The 23,593-nt window shown below is 45.0% G+C and overlaps 3 protein-coding genes across 4 annotated transcripts in view; 1 reads left to right on the forward strand and 2 right to left on the reverse strand.

Moving 5' to 3' along the window:
• Positions 1 to 23,593, forward strand: part of nf1b (neurofibromin 1b) — a 71,573-nt gene that overhangs the window by 37,576 nt on the left and 10,404 nt on the right. For both annotated transcript variants that reach the window (XM_010901552.5, XM_029120963.2), the window contains exons 35-49: positions 2,446 to 2,556; positions 14,892 to 15,324; positions 15,448 to 15,788; positions 15,888 to 16,090; positions 17,618 to 17,811; positions 19,154 to 19,294; positions 20,246 to 20,525; positions 20,654 to 20,868; positions 21,019 to 21,080; positions 21,293 to 21,434; positions 21,731 to 21,832; positions 22,634 to 22,774; positions 22,929 to 23,055; positions 23,129 to 23,260; positions 23,394 to 23,529. In XM_010901552.5, coding sequence (XP_010899854.4) covers positions 2,446 to 2,556; positions 14,892 to 15,324; positions 15,448 to 15,788; positions 15,888 to 16,090; positions 17,618 to 17,811; positions 19,154 to 19,294; positions 20,246 to 20,525; positions 20,654 to 20,868; positions 21,019 to 21,080; positions 21,293 to 21,434; positions 21,731 to 21,832; positions 22,634 to 22,774; positions 22,929 to 23,055; positions 23,129 to 23,260; positions 23,394 to 23,529 — 2,760 coding nt within the window. The remainder of the gene's footprint in view (positions 1 to 2,445; positions 2,557 to 14,891; positions 15,325 to 15,447; positions 15,789 to 15,887; positions 16,091 to 17,617; positions 17,812 to 19,153; positions 19,295 to 20,245; positions 20,526 to 20,653; positions 20,869 to 21,018; positions 21,081 to 21,292; positions 21,435 to 21,730; positions 21,833 to 22,633; positions 22,775 to 22,928; positions 23,056 to 23,128; positions 23,261 to 23,393; positions 23,530 to 23,593) is intronic.
• LOC105028666 (oligodendrocyte-myelin glycoprotein) lies at positions 2,812 to 6,390 on the reverse strand. The gene is made up of 3 exons (XM_010901550.5): positions 6,005 to 6,390; positions 3,284 to 5,070; positions 2,812 to 3,023 (listed from the first exon to the last, which is right to left on the reverse strand). Exons 1-2 carry the CDS (start codon positions 6,013 to 6,015, stop codon positions 3,708 to 3,710), a joined length of 1,374 nt encoding a protein of 457 aa, XP_010899852.2. The 5' UTR covers positions 6,016 to 6,390; the 3' UTR covers positions 2,812 to 3,023; positions 3,284 to 3,707.
• Positions 10,955 to 14,465, reverse strand: LOC105028665. Its single transcript, XM_010901549.5, has 2 exons — positions 14,322 to 14,465; positions 10,955 to 12,198 (listed from the first exon to the last, which is right to left on the reverse strand). Exon 2 carries the CDS (start codon positions 12,192 to 12,194, stop codon positions 11,406 to 11,408), a length of 789 nt encoding a protein of 262 aa, XP_010899851.1. The 5' UTR covers positions 12,195 to 12,198; positions 14,322 to 14,465; the 3' UTR covers positions 10,955 to 11,405.

Raw genomic sequence — 23,593 nt, forward strand, 5'->3', positions numbered from 1 at the left:
ATCAGGCTCATATGTAATGAATTACAATGCATGTGTATTAGCTTTTTTCTAAATTGTTGCATTGACATTTCTGAAAATATCCAAATGTATGCAGTTATAGTAAAATGCTGGTGTTCCACAGTATCACTTACCCACTGGAGCAGGCATCGCTGTAGAAAACACTGTAATTATTGCTGAATTGTTGTTTATGTAACAAAAATATTTAGTCAATATTGTTGGGAATCATTTTAAAATATTGATAGTATAAGAAAGTCATCACAGCTATTTACAACTGGTGGATGAAAGAGAACAGCAGAAAGTTAATCAAGATTCTCCATGGATTGTGATGGGGAGATTTTCTAGAGACTTTGGGGTGTTTTTTCAGGCTCTCTGTGTAATTATTATTGATTGGAGGTATTTCAGAGTTAATTATGAAATTATGAAATTTCACACTGTGGGGTTTAACCCATGCCATTGGTTGGATAAGGCTGGTATCTGATAAAAAACAAAAAAAATGTAGTCATCTTTTGTAGCAACTATTGGGGCTTCTGTTTTTCACGAATTGCTCACTAGTGGCGAGAAGATATAGTTCTCCTTGTCTCAACAATGTTCTTATGGGCCACATCATTGCAGGATGACCAGGTTGTCTCGTTTTCTTTGGCTTTGTAAAGAGTACAGCCCGACAAGAATCCAATTTCTTTGTCAAATTGTGTTCCCACTCGCAAAGGCTGGCTTTTCAAAGTGGACGCTGCAGTATTATCTGTTCATTTTTTGGAGCATGCTAACTAGCTAACTAGTGATTGTTGGCAGCTTTTCCTTCACTCTGTGGTCCAACTCATCCCAAACCATGTCAATTGAGTTGAGGCCAGGTCATCTGATGAGGCACTCAATCACTCTCATTCTTGGTAAAATAGTCTTTATACAGCCTGGCAGTGTGTTTCAGGTCATTGTCTTGTTGAAAAACAAATCATAGTCCCACTAAGCGCAAACCAGTTTTGATGGCATATTGTAGCAGAATTCTGTGGTATCCATGCTGGTTGAGTTTAGCTTGAATTCTAAATAAATCACAGCTTGTGTCACCAGCAAAGCCCCCCACACGCTATTACACCACCTCCAAGCTTCTCGGTGGGAACCGAGAAGCGGAGATCAAAGGACAGATTTCTACCTGTCTAATGTCAATTTCTCATGTTTCTTTACCACAATTCAACCATAAAGGCCTGATTCACGTAGTCTCTTCGGTTGTTATGTTGAGATGTTTGTTACTTGAATTCTGAAGCATTTATTTGGCCTGGAATCTGAGGTTCAGTTAATTGTTGTTTTCTGAGGCTGGTAACTCTAATGAACTTATCCTCTGCAGCAGAGGTAACTCTGGGTCTGCCTTTCCTGTGGTAGTCCTCATGAGAGCCTGTTTCATGAATAACGCTGGAAGAAACGTTTAAAGGTCCGTCTTTTTTCCCAGTCCATTTTCCGTACTGACCTTCATGTCTTAAAGTAAAGATGGACTTCTCTTTTCTTATTCAAGCTGTTCTTGCCATAATATATATTACTACAGTACAGAAATAGTGGTGGTCTACTGTATACCCGCCCTACTTTGTCACCCTCTTTATTACCACATTAACGCAAGATGGAAACAAATTCTGGATGTTTAGCAAGACTGTTAATTCAAATGTGTTCCTGCAGACTACCTTTTTGAGAGAATGCAAAGAGTATGCAAAGCTGTCATCAAGGCATAGAGCTGCTACTAAAGAATCGGCAATATGAAATAGATTTAGAATTTTTTTATTAATATGCCTTCATTCCATATGTGTTATTTCATGGTTTTCATGTATTTTCTATTATTCTGCAATGTGGAAAATTGAACAAATAAAGGATATCCTTGACTGAGTAGTTTGGCCATAACATTTGATTGATAATGTGTATGTTAATTCTATATTAATGAACATATATGCATTTATATGAATCTTTTTTGTTTTTTACAGTTTTTTTGACCAGGTTCGTATGCTAAGAATCTTTTTATTTATGATTCTTCAGGTACAGAATAATGGAGATCATTTGCTGGCCCAATGCTCTTGACCTCTAGGCTACCCTCACACCCCTTAATATTATTATTATTATTATATCATTGTTACAGCATATGAAAACTCATTAGAAACCAAGTTTACCTTTCTGTTTGTCCTGGCTGCTAATCACTTTCCTCCTATAAGTAGAAGTTTATGAACACCCCTAAACCTGTTATGAACACCCCTAATTCTGTTATGAACACCTCTAAACCTGTTATGAACCCCCGTAATTCTGTTCATTCACCTGGCTGAGCAAAACTCAACACGTTCTTGTAAGTTCTGAGGGATGTCTATGCCTGCACTGTCAGAAAGCATAAAACGCTCATAAAACTGAGATCCGGATCTGAGGTAGAGGTTGTTTTAGCAGTACTCTGATCGTCTTTCCTTTTTGATCTTGCCACCTCAGACATCAGGTACATGAGAAAGAAGAGTTCAAAGCCCTGAAGACCCTCAACATCTTCTACCAGGCTGGCACCTCCAAGAACGGCAACCCTGTGTTCTACTACGTCACTAGACGGTAAGTCCTGTCACCGCTCAAGTGGAATTAACAAAATGGTCTGTTCATTTCACCATGACACTTTTATTCAAAGAAATTGGCAATAGAAATATTATAGGAATATATCACAGCATTCCAAAAGGTTTTTGTGAAGTTTCCGAACATATGCAGGTCATCATGGTCTCAGGATGAGTATAAATTCTGGGGTTAAATATGGATGAGGAGATATTCAGCGACCTGGCTGCCTTCAGACGGCAGCTACACGCTGCAGCAGAGCGGAGGACAGACCCACGAGCAAGGGACCAGGCCCCCACAGATTGTAGGGGGCGCCAGATGAGTTACTGCTGTTTTGGTTGGCCGCAGTGAGGTTCATGCCTGTCACCATCCCAATGCCTTGTTGAGCCAGAAAGTAACTGGCCGTCAGTAGGATTTTCACAACAACTCTACAGAAATGTTGCATCTTTCTTTAGTCCGATTGACAAGCTCTCCTGAAAATAAGAATCCACACGCCCCAGTCACCAAGCATGCTAGGTCCGACACCGGAACATATATTATACTCTTTAAGTCTATAGTCAACTTGTCATAATCCGTGTCAAGCTATATTGCTTTAGGTCACTGTGTATTTTGTATTGTTAATCTCTGTGACCGATTCCGATTGATATACCAGTAAATTGATCTCAATCAACATCTCGCCAGTAAAACCAACATTAAGGACCACCAGGCCCATTCAAAAATCAGTGCTACTTACCTGCTGTTATGTAGTCACCCCTCTGTGCTGAAGACCAACATCTGCAGCGCTCTCCCTCATGACTGAGTAATGTAGCATGCCTGTCAGAAACCTAAACATGAACTCTGGTGCCACCGGCTGCTGAGTGAAGGTCGAAGCCTCTGGATTGTTGTGAAAAGGCGCAGTTTATTATTAAAAAACGGGCAGACACATCTCAGTAGTGTTACAGCGTTGATGAAAATGGTTAAGAAGCAGATAGCAAGTACTAAAGCATTCACCCCTCATCCAAGTAACGCTATTTGGCGTTGAAGGCTGGTCGGTGTATGTACATGTTATTATATTGCCTGGGAATGTTGTATGTTGGTCAAAGTAATGGAGAGTTGTGTTCATTGGTGAGGCTGTAGCTGTCTGGGCGCAGTGTTTCAAATGGGAAGAAAAATGGGGTTCATTCCACTCTGTTGTCCTCCACTCCAGCCAGTATGTTCGGGGTGAGAGTCACGAAAAGCCACAGGTTCAGCAGAGCCGGGATTTTGGTCCAGCCACTGGGGGGGCTGGTGTTAGGGACCGGGGCGCCACCCTGGTTTGGCCTCCTGACACTCCTGGTGCGGAGAGTGGCTGTTCTCCTCGTGGTGGTGGTGGAGTGGTCGGTGGTGAAGGCCACGTCTGTGGTGTTGAAGCGGTCCGTGGTAAACACTCTGTCTATCAGGACGGGGCCGTCCACGGTCAAGGCGCTGCTTCCGGTGTCGGACCTGCCTGTGGCCTGGCTGGAGACGTCCTGAGGCGTGGAGGTGAACGAGTAGTGACCCGTGTGGAGGTGTTGGTCTTCTGGTTCACTCGGGGGTCGTAGGGCTCTCCTGGTGTGTAGCTGGGTGTTTAGCAAGGCAGACTCTGACAGGTACCAAGGCCACCGGGTGAGGACCTCCTGGGGCGGGGGGTGGCTCGGCTCTCCCGGAGTACCCGCGGCCAGCGGGGGCTGAGTGTACGAGGCAAAGTGCCACCCTCCGGTCTTGGTCGGGTTGTGCTCTCCACAGACGGGCCGAGTGTGGCACGGGCAACCCAGCACCTGGGTGGAGGTGTGCTGGAGCCAGTCCAGCAGGTGGCTGATGTTGGCCCGGTCCTCACAGGCCCAGAGGTTCTCCCCCAGGGTGAGCAGCCTCAAGCTGCCCAGCCGGCTGAAGACCCCAGGACCCACGGAGGAGAAGCGGTTGGAGTGCAGGTAGAACGTGGTCAGCCTAGGCAGCCGGTTCAGAGTGCCTGGCAGCATCTGCACCAGAGAGTTGTGGGACAGGTCCACAATCTCCAGGCCAGCCGGCATGTTGGTGGGCACGGTCCAGAAGTGGTTGTGGCTGAGGTTGAGCAGGCGCAGGCTCGCCAGGGTGTTGTTGATGAACACGGCCCGCTCCAATCGGTTGTCGGACAGGTCCAAGGCGCGCAGGTTCCACTGGTAGGCCGTGTCGTTTTTGTCCAGCAGACGGATTCGGTTGGCGGATGCATGGAGCTCCCACAGGGCCCTGGGCAGGGAGGAGGGCAGGCGGACCAGGCGGTTGTGGGACACGTCCAGGGTGCGCATGTGGGCGAAGGCGCTCAGCTGGCCGTCCAGGTCGTGGAAGCGGTTATGGGACAGGTTCAGGGAGTGCAGGTTGTGCAGCAGGCCCGGGGGCAACGTCTTCAGGCCCCTCCAGGAACAGTCCACCTCCCTGAGGCTGCGGTTACAGGTGCACATGGGGGGGCAGGCAGACAGGGCCTGGAGGCCCAGCAGGGTGGACAGCCATAGGAGAACCACACAGTCGGGCATCAGAAGGACACGCCTTGAAACACAGGGGAAACACTGGGTCATAATAGGCCACTCTTTTAGCTACGGTTACATAGGAACGGAGCAGCGCCTGGTGGTGAAACCGTGTGGTCCACGTTGCTACCAGACAAAGTATCAGCGCGAACGAATGCAGATTCCTGTTGAGTAGTGTGTGCTGATGTCGGAGGAGAGGCTGTGTTACTGCAGTGAGCTGTGCCGATCAGACTACAGAACCGCGGTTCTCATTCTGCCCCCGTTCTGCTCCAGCCTCAGCACAGGAACAGTTCCTCTCCACCACGGACGCTCCCTAACATTTGGCACATTACTGCAGTAAACGTACTGTACAAACACACGCTCACACACACACCTGCAAATGTGTGTGACATCCACAGTTCTGCCGGTTTGGTTAACGGGCAGTGTTTGTAGCAGCATTCTCTATGACAGCGCTGCAGAAATTCTCACAATATGGCTTTAAATGTTTTCCGTTCTGACACTACCACCCTACCCTGTAGCCCACTACTTGCCAGTGTGATGCTTTGAGTAGAAGGGCTTGTAGTTCCCTCTGATTGGCTGGAGTTAATAGTCTGCAGGGGATACCTTTTTTTAGAAGAGGTTGTATATCACTAGAGGTGGGAATTCCCAGCTGTCCCATTCCACTGATGTTAGTTAGCCTGTTCGATATACAGCCTAGGCAGTGAGTGTCAGCTATTGAGCAGGGAGTTGTTCTTACTAGAAGATCCTGAATAGATGGACGATTTTAGTCATGATACTGGCTAGTCCCTAGGCAAGCGCCGGCAGAAAGATAATATACTGAGCTATGCATAGATTACATTACTGAAGCACTATAATTTTGTGTGTGCACGCGTATATGTTTTTTGCTCTTTTCTGTGTGTGTGTGTGTGTGTGTGTGTGTGTGTTAAATGTGTGTAAAAGTAAGTAGAGGCACTCACCTCTTCCTCATCTTTGCATTCCAGTCACTTCTTTCCACTCCTGAGGTCCACAGCCAAGGCTGCTCTCCTTTGTCTCCTGAAACAGTGGCAGAGCTGCTGCTTTGCTGAACAGGGATATTCCTGGGCTTTCTTTTTTTTTTCTCGCATTCACTGCTTTTAACGCTGTCTTGCTCTTCCCTTTCTACAATCTGTGGCTGTTCTGTTCCCCCTAGGTCCCTCTCTCAGTTCCCTGGCTGGCGAGTAGTTTCTGTGTCTTAGACTAACCTGAAGCTCCAGTGAGGCAGGTAGCATTAGACGGCATAAGCTCCTACTGCTTGAGCAGCCACTGCAGGATCCGGATTTACAGCAGAGTGTGTTGGGAGGGATGTGAAGGGGTAGAGAGAGGGGGTGGGGGGTGGGAGGGCTGTAGGAGAGTGAAGATATGCTGGGTAGAGCAGCCCAGAACTACTGATGACGGAGGAGATGGTTGGGGGGGGGGGGGGCTGCTGACTTCACTCATTAATGGGAATGACCTCTCTTTCCCAACACCGTCCTCTTTGTCTGTGGATCTGGACGTCCGCTGACAGGCTGCATCATGGAGTAGAATTTAATCTGTTATGGCATGAATATTTTCCTCATGTAGGCCTACTTTTGTTGCTTCAGTAAATGCCTGCCAATTTGCTGAAATTAAAAACTGAAATAGCTAATGTACAAGTATTCAGACCCTTTATTCAGTACATTGTAGAAGTGTTTTTGTCAGCAGTTTAAGCATCATCTACCACCTTTGCACACCTGGATTTGCGCTGTTTCTCCTATTATTGCTGGTATATCTTTTCAAGATCGGATTGGCTAGGGGGCACTGCTGAGCTGTGATCTTTAGGACTCCTCATATATTCATGGACATTAACAAACTCCTGGCTGTTATTGTGTTGAAAGATGAATGTTTGCTGCAATCTGAGATCCTGTGCTGTGGATAAGGTTATGGATACAGTATTTTGCTCCTTTCATCTTTCTCTCCTGTCCAGTCCTACAGTCCCTGCCGCTGAGAAGCTTCACCATAGCCTGGTGCTTCCACCACCAAGCTTCACATTATGGTTGGTTTTAGCCCGGTGATGAGTGTTAATAGTTTTTCGCAGAATTATGGAAATGGGCAAGGAGCCTTCACTGTACACTGCCTCTTTAGGAATCATAGAAATAGTCATAGAGCATTCACTGTACACTGCCTCTTTAGGAATCATAGAAACAGTCATAGAGCATTCACTGTACACTGCCTCTTTAAGAATCATAGAAACAGTCATAGAGCATTCACTGTGCACTGCCTCTTCAAGAATCATAGAAACAGTCATAGAGCATTCACTGTGCACTGCCTCTTTAAGAATCATAGAAACAGTCATAGGGCATTCATTGTGCACTGCCTCTTTAAAAATCATAGAAACAGTCATAGGGCATTCACTGTGCACTGCCTCTTTAAGTATCATAGAAACAGTCATAGAGCATTCACTGTGCACTGCCTCTTTAAGAATCATAGAAACAGTCATAGGGCATTCACTGTGCACTGCCTCTTTAAAAATCATAGAAACAGTCATAGGGCATTCACTGTGCACTGCCTCTTTAAAAATCATAGAAACAGTCATAGGGCATTCACTGTGCACTGCCTCTTTAAGTATCATAGAACCAGTCATTGAGCATTCACTGTGCACTGCCTCTTTAAGAATCATAGAAACAGTCATAGAGCATTCACTGTGCACTGCCTCTTTAAGAATCATAGAAACTGTCATAGAGCATTCACTGTGCACTGCCTCTTTAAGAATCATAGAAACAGTCATAGGGCATTCATTGTGCACTGCCTCTTTAAAAATCATAGAAACAGTCATAGGGCATTCACTGTGCACTGCCTCTTTAAGGATCATAGAAACTGTCATAGAGCATTCACTGTGCACTGCCTCTTTAAGAATCATAGAAACTGTCATAGAGCATTCACTGTGCACTGCCTCTTTAAGAATCATAGAAACAGTCATAGGGCATTCATTGTGCACTGCCTCTTTAAAAATCATAGAAACAGTCATAGGGCATTCACTGTGCACTGCCTCTTTAAGGATCATAGAAACTGTCATAGAGCATTCACTGTGCACTGCCTCTTTAAGAATCATAGAAACAGTCATAGGGCATTCATTGTGCACTGCCTCTTTAAAAATCATAGAAACAGTCATAGGGCATTCACTGTGCACTGCCTCTATAAGTATCATAGAAACAGTCATAGAGCATTCACTGTGCACTGCCTCTTTAAGAATCATAGAAACTGTCATAGAGCATTCACTGTGCACTGCCTCTTTAAGAATCATGGAAACAGTCATAGAGCATTCACTGTGCACTGCCTCTTTAAGAATCATAGAAACAGTCATAGAGCATTCACTGTGCGCTGCCTCTTTAAGAATCATAGAAACAGTCATAGAGCATTCACTGTGCGCTGCCTCTTTAAGAATCATAGAAACAGTCATAGAGCATTCACTGAGCACTGTTATGTTAGGAACATATTTATAGGGGAATTAGAGAAAGGCAATGTTGACTATTGTTGTGTGTGCTCTCAATGTGTTGCTGGCTTTTTCCAGTTATGGGGAACACAATGAAGATATCCTTTGTGATTTTGGCAGAATCAGTTTGAGTACTTATTGACTGCCTGTTTTTTATAGTCAGCCTACCTCCTGAGGACTTCTCGTACCATTATATAAAGAAGCTTGGTGTCCAGAGAACAAAGAAACAATCAAACAAGCAACGGATGACCGGGATAATAAGGGCAAAGTACTTTACAGCCAATCGAAGTAACCAGCTAAGACACACATTGTTCTCTATCTTTCTGTCCTTTTTCACAGTGTGATACACATACCGTTATGACCCCACAATTGTATTGAATGTATTGGGGGTTAATATTGATCATATTGGCCTAGAAACTTCGGGACACTTGCCGTCCTCATTCCTCAGACCATTACTGTGTCTTATACCTAATATCATTTATTGCAAAGTTTTTGTTTTTCAGGCCCTGGTTATTTGATTGTGGAAGTGTTACCATCTAACCTATTACTGTATGAGGTTTGTGCTAGTTTAAGTTATAGTGGTGGTGAGTGGGGCAGTGTATTAGCTGTTCTCTTTGCTTAATATTTGGGGAACCTTCTTCCTTCTACTCTATCTATCAGCAGGGTAAATACCTGCCTGGAGCCCAAACAAAGAAAACATTTTTTTCCTTTCCTTAATAATCCCTGCTACAACCAGATGTAGAACTTGGCATTCAGGCCTAATAAATTCTGGTCTTATTAAACCAGAGAATATTTTCCTCATGTTCCCAGAGTCCTTCAGGCAGCATCTGATATGCTTTTTACTCTGGAATGTCTTCTGTCTGGCCACAGTACCGTAAAGGCCTGATTGATGGAATGCTGCAGAGATGATTGTCATTGTGTCAGGTTCTCCCATCTCTGCACTGAATCTGAAGCTGTGGTAAGGTGGCAATATGGTCCTTGGTCACCACTGGGATCAAAGACCCTTCTTGCCCAGTTATTTTGTTTTGCCGGATGGCCAGCCTTAGGAAGAGTTTTGGTCATTCCAAACTTCCCTTTCAAATTGGTGCTTTTTCACTGTTCTCCTGGCAAATTTCAGTGTTATAGAGTAACATTTAAACAAAACAAACCAATTATTATTATTTATTTTTTAAATGCCTCGACACAATTCAGAGAACTACACTGATTTCCTTGGACTTCTTGGCTTGGTTTTTGGCATGAACTGTGAAGTATGGGACCTAAAAAGACATGTATATGCCTTTCTAAATGATCTAGAATCAATTGAATTTGCCGCAGATGGACTGTGGTGAAATTATAGAAACATCTCAAAGATGATCCAAGGAGACAGGAATCATCTAGGCTCAATTTGCAGTGTCATGGCAAAGGGTCTAAATACTACATGAGGGATGATCATTTTTTGCTTTCAATAGATTGGCAAACATTTCAAAAAATAGATTTGGGCAACATTACGAGGTACTTTGTGTAGATTGATGAAAAAAAATGTAATTGGGGAAGTTATGTCTGCAACGCAGCTAAATGTTTAGGAAGTGAGGGGGTCTGAATAATTTCCGAAGGCACTGTATAAGCGTAGACTATACATCAGTACATTTTATGTATACAGCTCCGGAAAAAAACAAGAGACAACTGCCTTTTTTTTCGAAAAATAAAGTTTTTGAGTGAGGAACAGAATGGTTTTGTGGAAAGGAAAGAAAAAGGTGCAATGGTCTCTTCATTTTCTCCGGAGCTGTATATATAATTATTTTTTGTTTGTTTATTTGACAAAAGATGCAACACATGTTCGAAGTGTTAGCAGTGGCATACGTAACTTTTGTCCATCAGTGGCGACAGACAGTTAATGTTTTATCAACAATTCTCTGTCCATCCATATTATGATGATTATTATTTTATTAATTTAAAAAGTTTAAACAGGGGCTGTATCGAGCAAGCCTTCCTACAGAACTATCAGAGACTAACATGAAATGGAACCGAGTCCTGTTGGGATTCTTAACAGGGGCTCATCGTTGCTGGCATTTTTGCCATGCAGGCTGCAACTTGAATAACACATCAGCGGAGTTCCTGTTATGGGCACAGTTATAGACGAGCAGGTGATCAGCGCATTGACATAGAACATCCATCCAATCAACAGTAATCAAATGTGTGTTTGTAATCCCTTTGCAGTTGTGGAAAATCTTTGCATTAAAACCGGTGTTAAGTAGAGACATTAATATGTAAGAAAGAGGGCTGAAAACACAAAGCATGGATCATCAGCCTTGCTTTGTTGTCTGTTCCCTTCTGGTTGGCATTCTGAGCCCAGTGTCACCGTCCAGCAAAGAGACAGACATACTCTGCTTACTAATCGCCGGTCTCACTCTTTCTCCTGTAGATCCACACTCACACAACACAAGCACTCAGGAAGTACTGGTCGACGTGTCCTAATTCTTTATTGTTGTATACAATGGCTTAGTGACAGAAGGGCGGATGGAGCTGGAATAGAAGCATTGGAACTTTTCCTTAGTATAAAGGCCAAAGGAGAAATGTTGTCTTGTAGTAAAACATTGTAAGAGCAGTCCTGGAAGATATTTTGAAAAGCAGCCGTTTGAATGCTACAGCTTAGCTTTACTTGATACTATAGTTTGGTGTCGGTGGTTGGTTTGTTCTGTCTTGTAATATTTACAAAATGTCTGCACCTTAAAGAAGTGCAGGTAATTATTTCACAAATTTTGACAACTGCGTATGAGGATTCAAGCATAATATACAAGGCTACTCAAAGTGGTACTAAAATCAGTCTCTTTAAAACATACCAATAAAAGCTTTTTGTATGAACTTCTTTACTCATGGACCTGTCTGAGAAAGGGATCACTGTGAGAGAGCAGTCAGCCCACAGCCGCGTCACTGGAGGCGGTGGAGGTTGCTATGGTGACCTCTGGCTCGGCAGGCTGCTTACTGGGGGAACTGCCCTTTGTTGGTCCCGCCGCTCCATTGCTGGTAGTTGTGTCCGAGCCCTTAGCCGTGGTCGCCTCCCCCCCTTCAGTCTTGGGTGTGTCTTCAGCCGTTGTGTCCTTTCCGATCCCCTGGTCGACTGTCGCTCGCCCCTCCCCGTCCTGTGTCTGCTTGAGCTCGGCTATCAGCGGGCTGGCCTCGGCCATTTCCGCGTCAAAGCCAGGCCTCTCCTTGGCTCGCTGGCTGGTGCCCCAGTGTCCGGCACTCACCAGGTCTATGTTGCTCCGGGTTGGCCGGCTGCTAGTGCCGCTCCTGCGGTGGTGTTTCAGGTGGCACACCTGGAATGACAACGCCAAGGTGCACACCAGCAGGACCGTACACAAGACCACCAGGCCGCCCATCACCATCAGCACTATGCCACCTTCCCTCTTCTCAAACAGACATTCTCTGGCGGTGGTTAGCGGGATGGAGTTGGCTCTGGGGGTTGTTTGGGTGTTCGCTGGGCTCGTGGTTCTGGATGTTGGTTTTGGGCTTGAGGTACTGGGTGATGCATCATTGTTTGCTTGGTTGCTGCTGAATGTTTCGCTGCTTGACATTATGGTGTTCAGTTCAGAATATGTTTCTGGGGAAATGGTGCTGTTACTAGTGCTGTTTTCTTGATGTGCTACTGTTACCATAACTACTCCGCAGTACAGCAAGATGGAGATCTCCAAGCTGTTCATACTTCTGGGGGAAGAAAGTGGAGATCAGAGTTTAATTAGTGAATTCAACTCGGTGTGTGTGTGATGTTGTTGGTCTGCTCATTAGTACACAGTGTTAAAGATTTACACTTATCACTTGTTTAAAGTGATGTCATTAGGCCTGGATTTTGCGTTTCTGGGGAAAAAAGCTTTTTGTGTCTATGGAACCTTTCTTGCATTTTTTATTTCTGGTCATAAAACATGCGCACATTTCTTTTAATATAGTGTGATTGTTTAGTTGTCAAACCATTGATCTGGAGGTGATGGGGGCAGGGTTCTAAAATGCATTCAAATTATTTACAAAATTGTCTATTTCGTCTTTAGTCAAGGTCAAAAGTATTTTATCAAATGCACCGAATAACTTAGCGTTGTTCTGAACAATGAAATTCTTGTGACATGGCACACGACATCTACGCAGTAGGCATTAAGAAATATATAAAGCAATAATAAAAAATATACATAACAGTAGAGACTAACAGCAATTCCAGAAAATGTAGAAATGGGAATATGAACAGCATTAAAATAATCTTAAATATTATAAATGTAAGTGTTATAGTCCCTATAAAAGGATACATTGAATGCCCATAGAAAGTGACCAGAGCCTACGAAGTGTTGCTAGTTGAGGAGCCTTATTGCCCGAGGGATAAACACTGATTGTGAGTCTGGAAGTGTATGCCCTGATGCTCCGGTAGTGTCTACCAGATGGCAGCAGTGTGAACAGACCAGGGCCTGGGTGGCAATAGTCGTTTATGCTGTTCTCTGTGCTTTCCTAAGGCATGGTGTATGGTAGATGCCTTGCACAGAAGGAAAATGGCAGCTGACGACGCTCTCCGCTGACTTCATCACCCTCTGGAGGGCCTTGCGGTCAGCAGCGGAGCAGCTGCCATACCAGGCAGTAATGCAGCTTAAGAGGATGCTCTCATTTGTGCACCAGTAAAGGCTCCTCAGAAAGTATAGAGCCTCCTCAAAAAGTATAGAGTCTCCTCAGAAAGTATAGAGCCTCCTCAGAAAGTATAGGTGCTTTTGGGCAGTTTTTACAGCCAAGTCTGCTTGCCTGGACCAGGTGAGTTCATCTTTGATGAACACACAGAGGACCTGGAAGTCAAAGACTCTCCACTTCAGCTCCATCGATGTGACTAGCTTAAAAATTTGTGAAACTTGGCATTTTTCTAATGGGTTGTAATGTTAAATCATAGAATTGTTCTCCATGCCAAAACAGTCAAGTGTAGCATATAGCGAAAAGCAAACAGTCACGGCTTAGAAGAGGAAGAACTGCAGGTGCTCACTGATTTTTGACTCTCATTTTACTTTTTCATTCAACACTAGTAATCAGACACTCTTTGTTTTGAGTCCCTTACAGTTACATTAGCTAGGTTGGACAACCAGTCCCTAGCAGAGTTCTTTGTACCTTTTTAGTATCTATTTAGATTCTATCTTTATGCAAAATAATTTGTTATTCTTCACTCTACCACTGTCAAACACATGTGCTTTGATATCAGTGTTGATTGCCAGAGTGAATTTATACTTTGTAAGTATTAATATTATCTCAGTTCTGCTTTTTGTGACACATTGAGTTCCTTTGTGGTTTCTGAGTTTCCATTCGGATTTCGGTCTTTCGATCAGCAGTCTAGAGTTACGAGGATTAATGCCAATCAATGATTTAACATTTTAAATACCTTGATTCATTTGATTGACATTGATGAAACCATCATACATTTGTTTTCTTAATAATGAATAAAAAAAAAATCTAGTTATATTTCCTTCCAGTTGGTGTACATTTTCCAAAATGTTGCAATAGTCTCGTTATTTTGCAATTTTGATCTGAAATAGATTGTAGCCTATATACTGTAATCATCATTCTGCTCTATAACTGCTGTAACCATCATTCTGCTCTATATAGACTGTAACCTATCATTTTGCTCTGTGCAGATCTGTAATTTCTGAGTATCATGAACAAAATCTGATGGATCTATTAGTAAGCATATCAAATATTAGACAAAAAAAAACAGTCCCACTATTGTTGCTTTTCCTTACTGAAACTCCGTAACTTGACAATTTCCAATAGTTCATCAAAGTAACATGGTTTTAGCTTAATTAAAAACGTCTTACCTTGATTAGGTTTACCAATCCGTGTGATAGTTGTACTTCGTAATAGGAGAGATGCCAGACAGAGATTGACAATAATCATATGTGTGACCACTGATAGAAAACAGAAAAGAGACTGGTAAAAAACGTACTCAAGCAGTAAGTACAGTCATACACTTCTGACATGTTTCCTGTTCTCGGCTCACTTCCCTTTTGTTGCTTTATTTGAAGTTGCGTGGTAAATATGTACGGTTTAGCTTGGTCACGCAGAACTGTTAACACCCTGAAACAGGTGATGGTTTGAGAAAGTTGACACATACTGCCTTGTCTTTGAGCCTAAGCGTTTTTTTAGTTCTAGTTTTTAATAATATCTATTTAATATTGGTCAATTACACACTGATGTCTTACATGATCAAGATATAAAATTAACCTGTATTTTAACTGACTGTCTGCTTCTTAACTGAATTCACACCATCTGTTACTTTCCAATTGAGTCAATGTTAAACCATGATACTAAACCCAATTTAAGTTACAGTGACAATTTGCAAGGCTTCTGTGACATTCCTGTCTGTCTCCACACCTCTCCTCTCTCAGATTCAAGACGGGCCAGATCAATGGCGATCTCCTCATCTACCACGTGTTGCTGACCCTGAAGCCCTACTACGCCAAGCCCTATGAGATCGTGGTGGACCTGACCCATGCTGGACCCAGCAACCGATTCAAGACCGACTTCCTGTCTAAGTGGTTTGTAGTGTTCCCAGGCTTTGCTTACGAGAACGTGGCGGCCATCTACATCTACAACTGCAACACGTGGGTGAGGGAGTACACCAAGTACCATGAGAGGCTGCTGACGGGCCTGAAGGGAAGTAAAAAACTGCTGTTCATCGACTCCCCAGCGAGGCTGGCGGAGCACGTGGAGCCTGACCAGCAGAAGCTGCCTGCGGCCACGCTGGCCTTGGAGGAAGACCTCAAGGTGTTCCACAACGCCCTCAAACTAGCCCACAAGGACACCAAGGTCTCTATCAAGGTCAGTATGATTGCACAGGACGTGATGTGATTTGAAATTCGGAGCGTAAACCACTACACGCTTTTGAATGGTGTTGTCATCTTTTGTGGCTCCATCACAACGAGTGGTGTCTGTTGTCCTTAGGTGGGCTCCACGGCAGTCCAGGTGACGTCGGCAGAGCGCACCCGTGTCCTGGGCCAATCGGTCTTCCTCAATGACATCTACTACGCCTCGGAGATAGAGGAGATCTGCCTGGTGGACGAGAACCAGTTCACCCTGACCATGGCCAACCAGGGCACACCCCTGACCTTCATGCATCAGGAGTGCGAGGCCATCGTCCACTCCATCATCCACATTAGGACGCGCTGGGAGCTGTCCCAACCCGACTCCATACCTCAGCACACCAAGATCAGGCCCAAAGATGTTCCGGGCACCCTGCTCAACATCGCCCTGCTCAACCTGGGCAGCTCCGACCCCAGCCTAAGGTCAGATGAGTCCAATGTGATTTGTTCGTTGGAGTTATGTGAGGTGAAGGTTGTCTTCTTCGGGATGTTACCCTCCCTCTTGTCTCTGTCTGGATTCAGGTCTGCTGCCTACAACCTGCTGTGTGCCTTAACCTGCACCTTCAACCTGAAGATCGAGGGCCAGCTGCTGGAGACCTCAGGCCTGTGTATCCCTGCCAACAACACTCTCTTCATAGTGTCCATCAGCAAGACGCTGGCTGCCAATGAACCACATCTTACCCTGGAGTTCCTGGAGGAGTGCATCTCTGGATTCAGTAAATCGAGTCAGTATCCCTGTTCCTACACACACTCAGTGCTTGACATTAACTTTTTTGCTCACCAGCCACTGTGGCTAGTGGTTTTCTAAAGTTTCTAGCCACTCAGCATTTTTACTAGCCACCATTGTTGGGAAATTACATTTTATTTGATTACATTTGACTATGGTGTGCTACATCTTAGTCTGTCTTGTTCACTTGTTTTGGTCACTGGCGCACAAGGCAATTGGCCTAACAGAAATGGAACAGATTCAAACACTGCATAGTGCTCATGGGAGTTTAGGGACGTAGCTCGTAGTGTCACTGTCATCACAATGAGATTACAATTGTAAAATATATATGTGGGTGTGTGGGTGGGTGGGTTTACAGACACACAGACAGACTGACAGACATACATACAGGGCTTTTCCTGGCCAAAATTAGGCAAAGGTGGTACCCCACTCTACCGGACACCCCTCTGTGAAATACTTTATATAATGTGGCTACACACTTGAAAAAGACAACTATTTTAGTGTTAAATCTGCCCTGTTGTCCATATCCACTTGAATGCACACTACAATATCCTCCCTAATATCAACCAAAATATGCAAGCAATATATTTATTCTTAACATAACCTATAACTATTAACATGTTATTTAAAAATAAATATTAAATCACTCATCAGCTTTATAATTAATCGCAGTCAAAATTATTGTTGTCTATTTTTGTTATGCTATATTCTTGTTAATCATCTTCGTTTGTCTCGCAATCTCTCTTTAAAAACAAATCTGTAATTCTAGGCTACTAAAAGACACCTGAAAATTTTTTTAAAAATGTATGCGGATTAGATGTAGTTTTAGGTTATGAAATTTGCTTGGGTGTAAACGGACTTTACTAATCTCCGCGATGTCTGGACCCATGTGGTCCTGTATACTAGATTGCCAGATTTCACTGACCGTAAACTGTATTCTGCCACAGTCTCCCAAGCCCATTAAAAGTTGCCCAATTTTGTAGGAACCACATCCCACCTGGCAACACTCAAAATGGAAAAAGGTTCCTCCTACTGTCATTTTAGCTGCATTGTTTCGCTGGTATTTTATATATGAGCGCAAAATCATGTTGTTCCATGCCAACACACAGAGACGGTGCAAGATTTTGGGAAGGCTGTTGCGTTTGAAATATGAATGCAGGAAAAACCCTGTCTATAGAAATATAGAATGCCACCCGCCAAAGTGGCTAGTAAGAGTGACTGCATTACACGCCGCAGCCGAATTCTACCCACATTTGGCGGGGAGGTGGGTGCCAATGTCAAGCCCTGCACACACTAGTACCATCTCCGTGGAGACCTAGTCCCAATATAAACCTAACCCCAAACCTGTCCTCTAACCCTATTTCTAACCCCACTGCCAATTCTACCATAACCCATAAACTGGAAATAGCCCATGTCTTCATAAAGACAAAGCAAAATGTCCATGAATGCTCTGGTTTTCCCTGTTTTACTGTCCTTTTAAGGATGTTTGGTGCTCACAAATATGTCCCTCTTGGATGTGTTGTAGGTATTGAGTTGAAGCACCTGTGTCTGGAGTACATGACCCCCTGGCTGCTCAACCTTGTGCGGTTCTGTAAGCACAATGATGACGCCAAACGCCAGCGTGTCACCGCCATCTTGGACAAGCTTATTACCATGACCATCAACGAGAAGCAGATGTACCCCTCAATCCAGGCCAAGATCTGGGGCAGCCTGGGACAGGTGGGGGTCTTTTTCTGTGGGTGTTAGCCCAGGAATCAGCAAGTATAGTAGATATTACTGATGCCAGGGATCAACTGGTATCGTAGATATTACTGATCCCAGGAATCAACTGGCATAGTGGATGTTACTGATCCCAGGGATCAACTGGTATAGTAGATATTACTGATCCCAGGGATCAACTGGTATCGTAGATGTTACTGATCTCAGGGATCAACTGGTATCGTAGATTTTACTGATCTCAGGGATCAACTGGTATCGTAGATGTTACTGATCTCCGGGATCAACTGGTATCGTAGATATTACTGATCTCAGGGATCAACTGGTATAGTAGATATTAATGATCCTAGGGATCAACTGGTATAGTGGGTTATACTGATCCCTGGGATCAACTGGTATAGTAGATATTACTGATCCCAGGGATCAACTGGTATAGTGGATGTTACTGATCCCTGGGATCAACTGGTATAGTAGGTATTACTGATCCCAGGGATCAACTGGTATAGTAGATATTACTGATCCCAGGGATCAACTGGTATAGTGGATGTTACTGATCCCTGGGATCAACTGGTATAGTAGGTATTACTGATCCCAGGGATCAACTGGTATAGTAGATATTACTGATCCCAGGGATCAACTGGTATATTGAATGATACTGATCCCTGGGACCAACTGGTATAGTAGGTATTACTGATCCCTGGGAGCAACTGGTATAGTAGGTATTACTGATCCCTGGGAGCAACTGGTATAGTAGATATTACTGATCCCAGGGATCAACTGGTATAGTAGGTATTACTGATCCCAGGGATCAACTGGTATAGTAGATATTACTGATCCCAGGGATCAACTGGTATAGTAGATATTACTGATCCCAGGGATCAACTGGTATAGTGGATGTTACTGTTCCCAGGGATCAACTGGTACAGTAGATATTACTGATCCCTGTAAAGTAAATGTTATTCCAGTGCAGTACATATTTCTCAGGCCCCAGTGGATCCATGCATTGGGAAATGGCAGCAGCGTAAATTAATCACGGTTCACCATGTAATGGGTGCAAGACTAAGTGCTTCTCAGAATGATTTTTATCTCGATATCAAACCATGCGCTATTCAGTGTCTCCATGTCACCCCTTAAAATGTTTGCCACTGAAAGCTGTTATGTTTTGTTATTACCATGGTGAATGAGATTGTGGTCTGACTGAAACCGATCAGACAGAAATAGACGTTGAGGCAGTTGTGAATGTTGTATTTTCTGAAGGCCTTTTGCGAGAACCCAGGTTTAGGCCTCGGTTGTGGTTGTAATCATCAGACGTCATGGAGAGTTTATGGTTGATCCTCTTTTGTAGATAACAGACCTGTTGGACGTGGTGCTGGACAGCTTCATCAAGACCAGTGCTACAGGAGGCCTGGGCTCCATCAAGGCTGAGGTCATGGCCGACACGGCTGTGGCTCTGGCCTCGGGGAATGTCAAGCTGGTGTCCAGTAAGGTGAGAAATAAACACCAGAATTGACCACTGCTCCTGTTTCTTCACATTCTAAAGGTATTCTCTGGGTCTGGACATCAGTATCTCCTTTACATTTATTTCCATATTTATCAGTTATTTCCATATTCATCAGTTATTTCCATATGTCCCTTGCTCTGTAAAATGCCCCTAAAACATGTTCTTTAAACTCCTACTCATGATCCTGTTAGATGTTGAATCATACTCCCACAGTATAAAAAAATCACCAAGGTCTCTCTGTGACAGTGACACTCCTCCAGTTGGATGTTATATATATAGTTCATCTGACCACTGAAGCAATATCGTATCTTAAAATGTTGATCATGTGATTTTGTGGCGCAAAGGGTATTGCCTCAACACAAATGCCTGACAATGAAGGGGATGTTTTAATCTATCTATACAACCCTTCTGTATTTTTCTGAACGTTTTGGAACTCTCTGCTATGCAGTGCTTTCAGGAAGTATTCAGACCCCTTCACTTTCCCAACATTGTTTTATAGACTTCATTCATAATTAATTGTACGTGTAAACTTTTTCATCATCAGCCTTCACACAATATCCCATAATGACAAAGAAAAACATGTTTTTAGGCATTGTGCCAATTTAGGGAGTAGAAGTAAAATATCTCATTTAGGTAAGTGTTCAGACCTTTTGTCCTGACACTCAAAATAGAGCTCATACGCATCATGTGTCCTTTGTTCCAAGAAGCATAGAAGGCTCCATCATTGTGAAATGGCAGACATGTGGAACTACCAAGACTCTTCTAGAGCTGGCCTTCTGGACGAACTAGGTCACCAGGCAATACTGGCCTTGGTCAGGATGGTGACCAAGAATCCAATGGCCACTCTAACAGAGCTTCAGAGGTTCTCCGCAGAAATGGGAGAACCTGTCATGAGTTACGTACCTGACCTTTGCCCTGCCCTGTGCCTGACTGTAGGTGATCATCCGCATGTGCAAGATCATCGACAAGACGTGCCTGTCCCCCACGCCCACCCTGGAGCAGCACCTGATGTGGGACGACATCGCCATCCTGGCCCGCTACATGCTCATGCTGTCCTTCAACAACTCCCTGGACGTGGCCGCCCACCTGCCCTACCTGTTCCACGTGGTCACCCTGCTGGTGGCCACCGGCCCCCTGTCCCTCAGAGCCTCCACGCACGGCCTGGTCATCAACATCATCCACTCCCTCTGCACCTGCTCACAGCTCAACTTCAGCGGTGAGGCGGAGCACCCTGGACAAAACACGGAATCTGACTGACGGCTTTGAGAGACGCTGTACGTTTTCATGTGTGTCCTTTGCCGAGACGTGGTGGTAACTTTTCCCCTGTGTGTTTCTCTCCCTCAGAGGAGACCAAACAGGTTCTGAGGCTGAGTCTGACGGAGTTCAGCCTGCCCAAATTCTACCTGCTGTTCGGCATCAGCAAGGTCAAGTCCGCGGCTGTTATAGCCTTCCGCTCCAGCTACCGCGACCGCTCCTTCTCCCCCGGCTCCTATGAGAGGGAGACCTTTGCCCTTTCCTCCCTGGAGACGGTCACCGAGGCCCTCCTGGAGATCATGGAGGTCAGGAGATCACTCCACCGACGTCAGTCGTCTTGACACTGCTTTTGATGTTCATTAGTGCAAACCAATTTCAGTACTTGGTATCCTACTTAAGTCTAGCAATCAAAAGCACGTATGAATGCTTAAAATGAGTTTCTCCTTTTCCACCAGGCCTGTATGAGGGACATACCTGGCTGTAAATGGCTGGACCAATGGACAGAGCTGGCTCAGAGGTATGGCAACTACACCACCACCACAAGAATCACTTCTCTAACTAAGTGGAGCCGACCGCACTGTCCACTGAATCTTGTTTAAGGAGTGTGTTTGAATGAAGGCTGCATTGCATCTCGTCACCTCCATCCCTCCCCCTCCCTCCATCTCACCCCCTCCCTCCATCTCTCCCTTCCTCCCCCTCCCTCCGTCTCTCTCCTCCCACCGCTGGCAGGTTTGCGTTCCAGTACAACCCGTCCCTGCAGCCCAGAGCCCTGGTGGTGTTTGGCTGCATCAGTAAGAGGGTGACCCACGGTCAGATCAAACAGATCATCAGGATCCTCAGCAAGGCCAGCCCCCTGCTCAGCATCGACCGGGTCTGTTTCCTGTTCACAAACCTCTTCCGGAGTGCCTATCATTCTGTGACCTTTTTGATCAGAGGAAATGAGGCAGTGCTCTTGTCCAAATAGAATTGCTTTGAGTAACAGGCGGTTGCTTGGCCTTTTTTAAGTGACAAACTCTGAAAGGTTGTGGGAACGTTGCGGGTATTGGATTAGTGTTTGGAGAGTATTGGAAGCAGCTGTCAATGCTGGAGCAGTATCCTGTCTCGCTGTGGTCTGTCTGCTGAAGGGTGCTGTAGGTGTATCTGATGTCTTGTCTTGTCGGTCCGTAGGGTCTGGAGAACTGTCTAAAGGGCCCTGATAATTACAACAGCCAGGTGCTGATAGAGGCCACAGTCATCGCTCTCACCAAGCTGCAGCCTCTCCTCAACAAGGTACGCTCAAAAGGATAAATTCACAGATGGAAGTTTTAAATGTTCTGGTGAGGTAACTACCAAGCCCTAAGAAGCTTTTCTGGCGCCGTGTCAGAAGCAGGCTGACAGAGATGACGGAAGTTGGCCTGTATCTGGTGAATTAGCTGAAAGTGAGGAAGTTATTTTGGCCCAAATGTGGTGAATCTAGACAGACGGCATATGGTAAATGTTGATGTGGCCTCACTCTAACTGTGAATGTGTTTATTGGCGGTGTTTGTGTCCCCAACCCAAAAAGCAGAATGCTAGAAGTGTATTTTTGAACCCCTAAGGTTGAAATATATCTGAAATAAATATATTTCAGTGTATCTTTTAACCTCTTGAATGAAGTGCAGAAAATGCTAATTTCCGCCTAAATAGACATACCCAAAAGTAACTGCTATTCATGTGGACTTATGTTGTTAGGACATGCACAATCCTGGTATCTTTGGAAACAAGACACCTGGGAGATTATGAGGAAATAATCAGAATATATATAGGAATGAGGGAGTTCTAAATACAGAAGATGAAACACAAAAGTTTCTAAGTGTATTAAAATGTTTTTTCAATCATGTATGTGTACCAAAGTATGAAATATGTGGGCCATTTTAACACACTTAAGGATAGTTATGCCTATTTAAAATAGTACTTAAATAATCTTTTAATACTATTTAGTGTACTAAAGTACAACTTAAGTGGTTCCAAAATGATTCAACTGAAGTATACTCCTTTTTTGTCTTGGGGTGGGGTGCTGAGGGTGAGTGATAGCCTGTGTGTTTGCTCCAGGACTCCCCCATGCACAAGGCTCTGTTCTGGGTGGCCGTGGCCGTGCTCCAGCTGGACGAGGTCAGCCTGTACTCTGCCGGCACTGCCCTGCTGGAGCAGAACCTCCACACGCTGGACAGCCTCAAGGTCTTCAACGACAAGGTGCCGATCGCACAGATACTTGCCAGCGAATACAGACTTGTGCAAAAGGACAGTCAGCTCAGTCCTCCGTTGAGACAGGTCGCCAGGTCTTCTTCCAGCTAGCCACAGGTGTCCTTCTTTTCCCTGATTTTCTGTGCCCCTCCTCCCACTTTAGAGTCCGGAGGAGGTGTTCATGGAGATCCGGAAGCCCCTGGAGTGGCACTGTAAACAGATGGACCACTTTGTGGGCCTGAACTTCAACTCCAACTTCAACTTTGCACTAGTGGGCCACCTGTTGAAAGGTAACTGGGCGGCGGCGTGTGTAAGCACGGGCGTGGTCAAGACCTGCCTCTAACCCTCCACCCCTCTGTCCAGGATACAGACACCCGTCGCCCAACACGGTGGCCAGGACCATCCGCATCCTCCACACGCTGCTGGCCCTCGTGGGGAAACACCTCAACTGTGACAAGTTTGAGGTGAACACCCAGAGCGTGGCCTACCTGGCAGGTGGGTTAGTGAGCGCTTCCCCGTGGAGCCATGAACACCGCTCCAGTTCCTTCCTGTTAATATGTTCCTTATTAGCACGTCAGCCTTTGGCAGGGAAGACAAACTGACCCGGCAGTGAAATGTCTATTCGTAGCTCTCCTCACCGTGTCGGAGGAGGTCCGCAGTCGCTGCAGCCTCAAGCACAGGAAGTCCCTGCTCCTCTCAGACGTTACCATGGAGAATGTTCCCATGGACACGTACTCCGTGCACCACAGTGACTCCGGCTGCAGGTGAGTGAGCGCACGCGGGGCTTCCTGCCGAGTCGATGCGGAGGTCGGTGGCGGACGACGGCCG

This window comes from Esox lucius, chromosome 7 (genome assembly GCF_011004845.1).
Source record: "Esox lucius isolate fEsoLuc1 chromosome 7, fEsoLuc1.pri, whole genome shotgun sequence".
In the NCBI taxonomy this organism is placed as follows: Eukaryota; Metazoa; Chordata; class Actinopteri; order Esociformes; family Esocidae; genus Esox; species Esox lucius.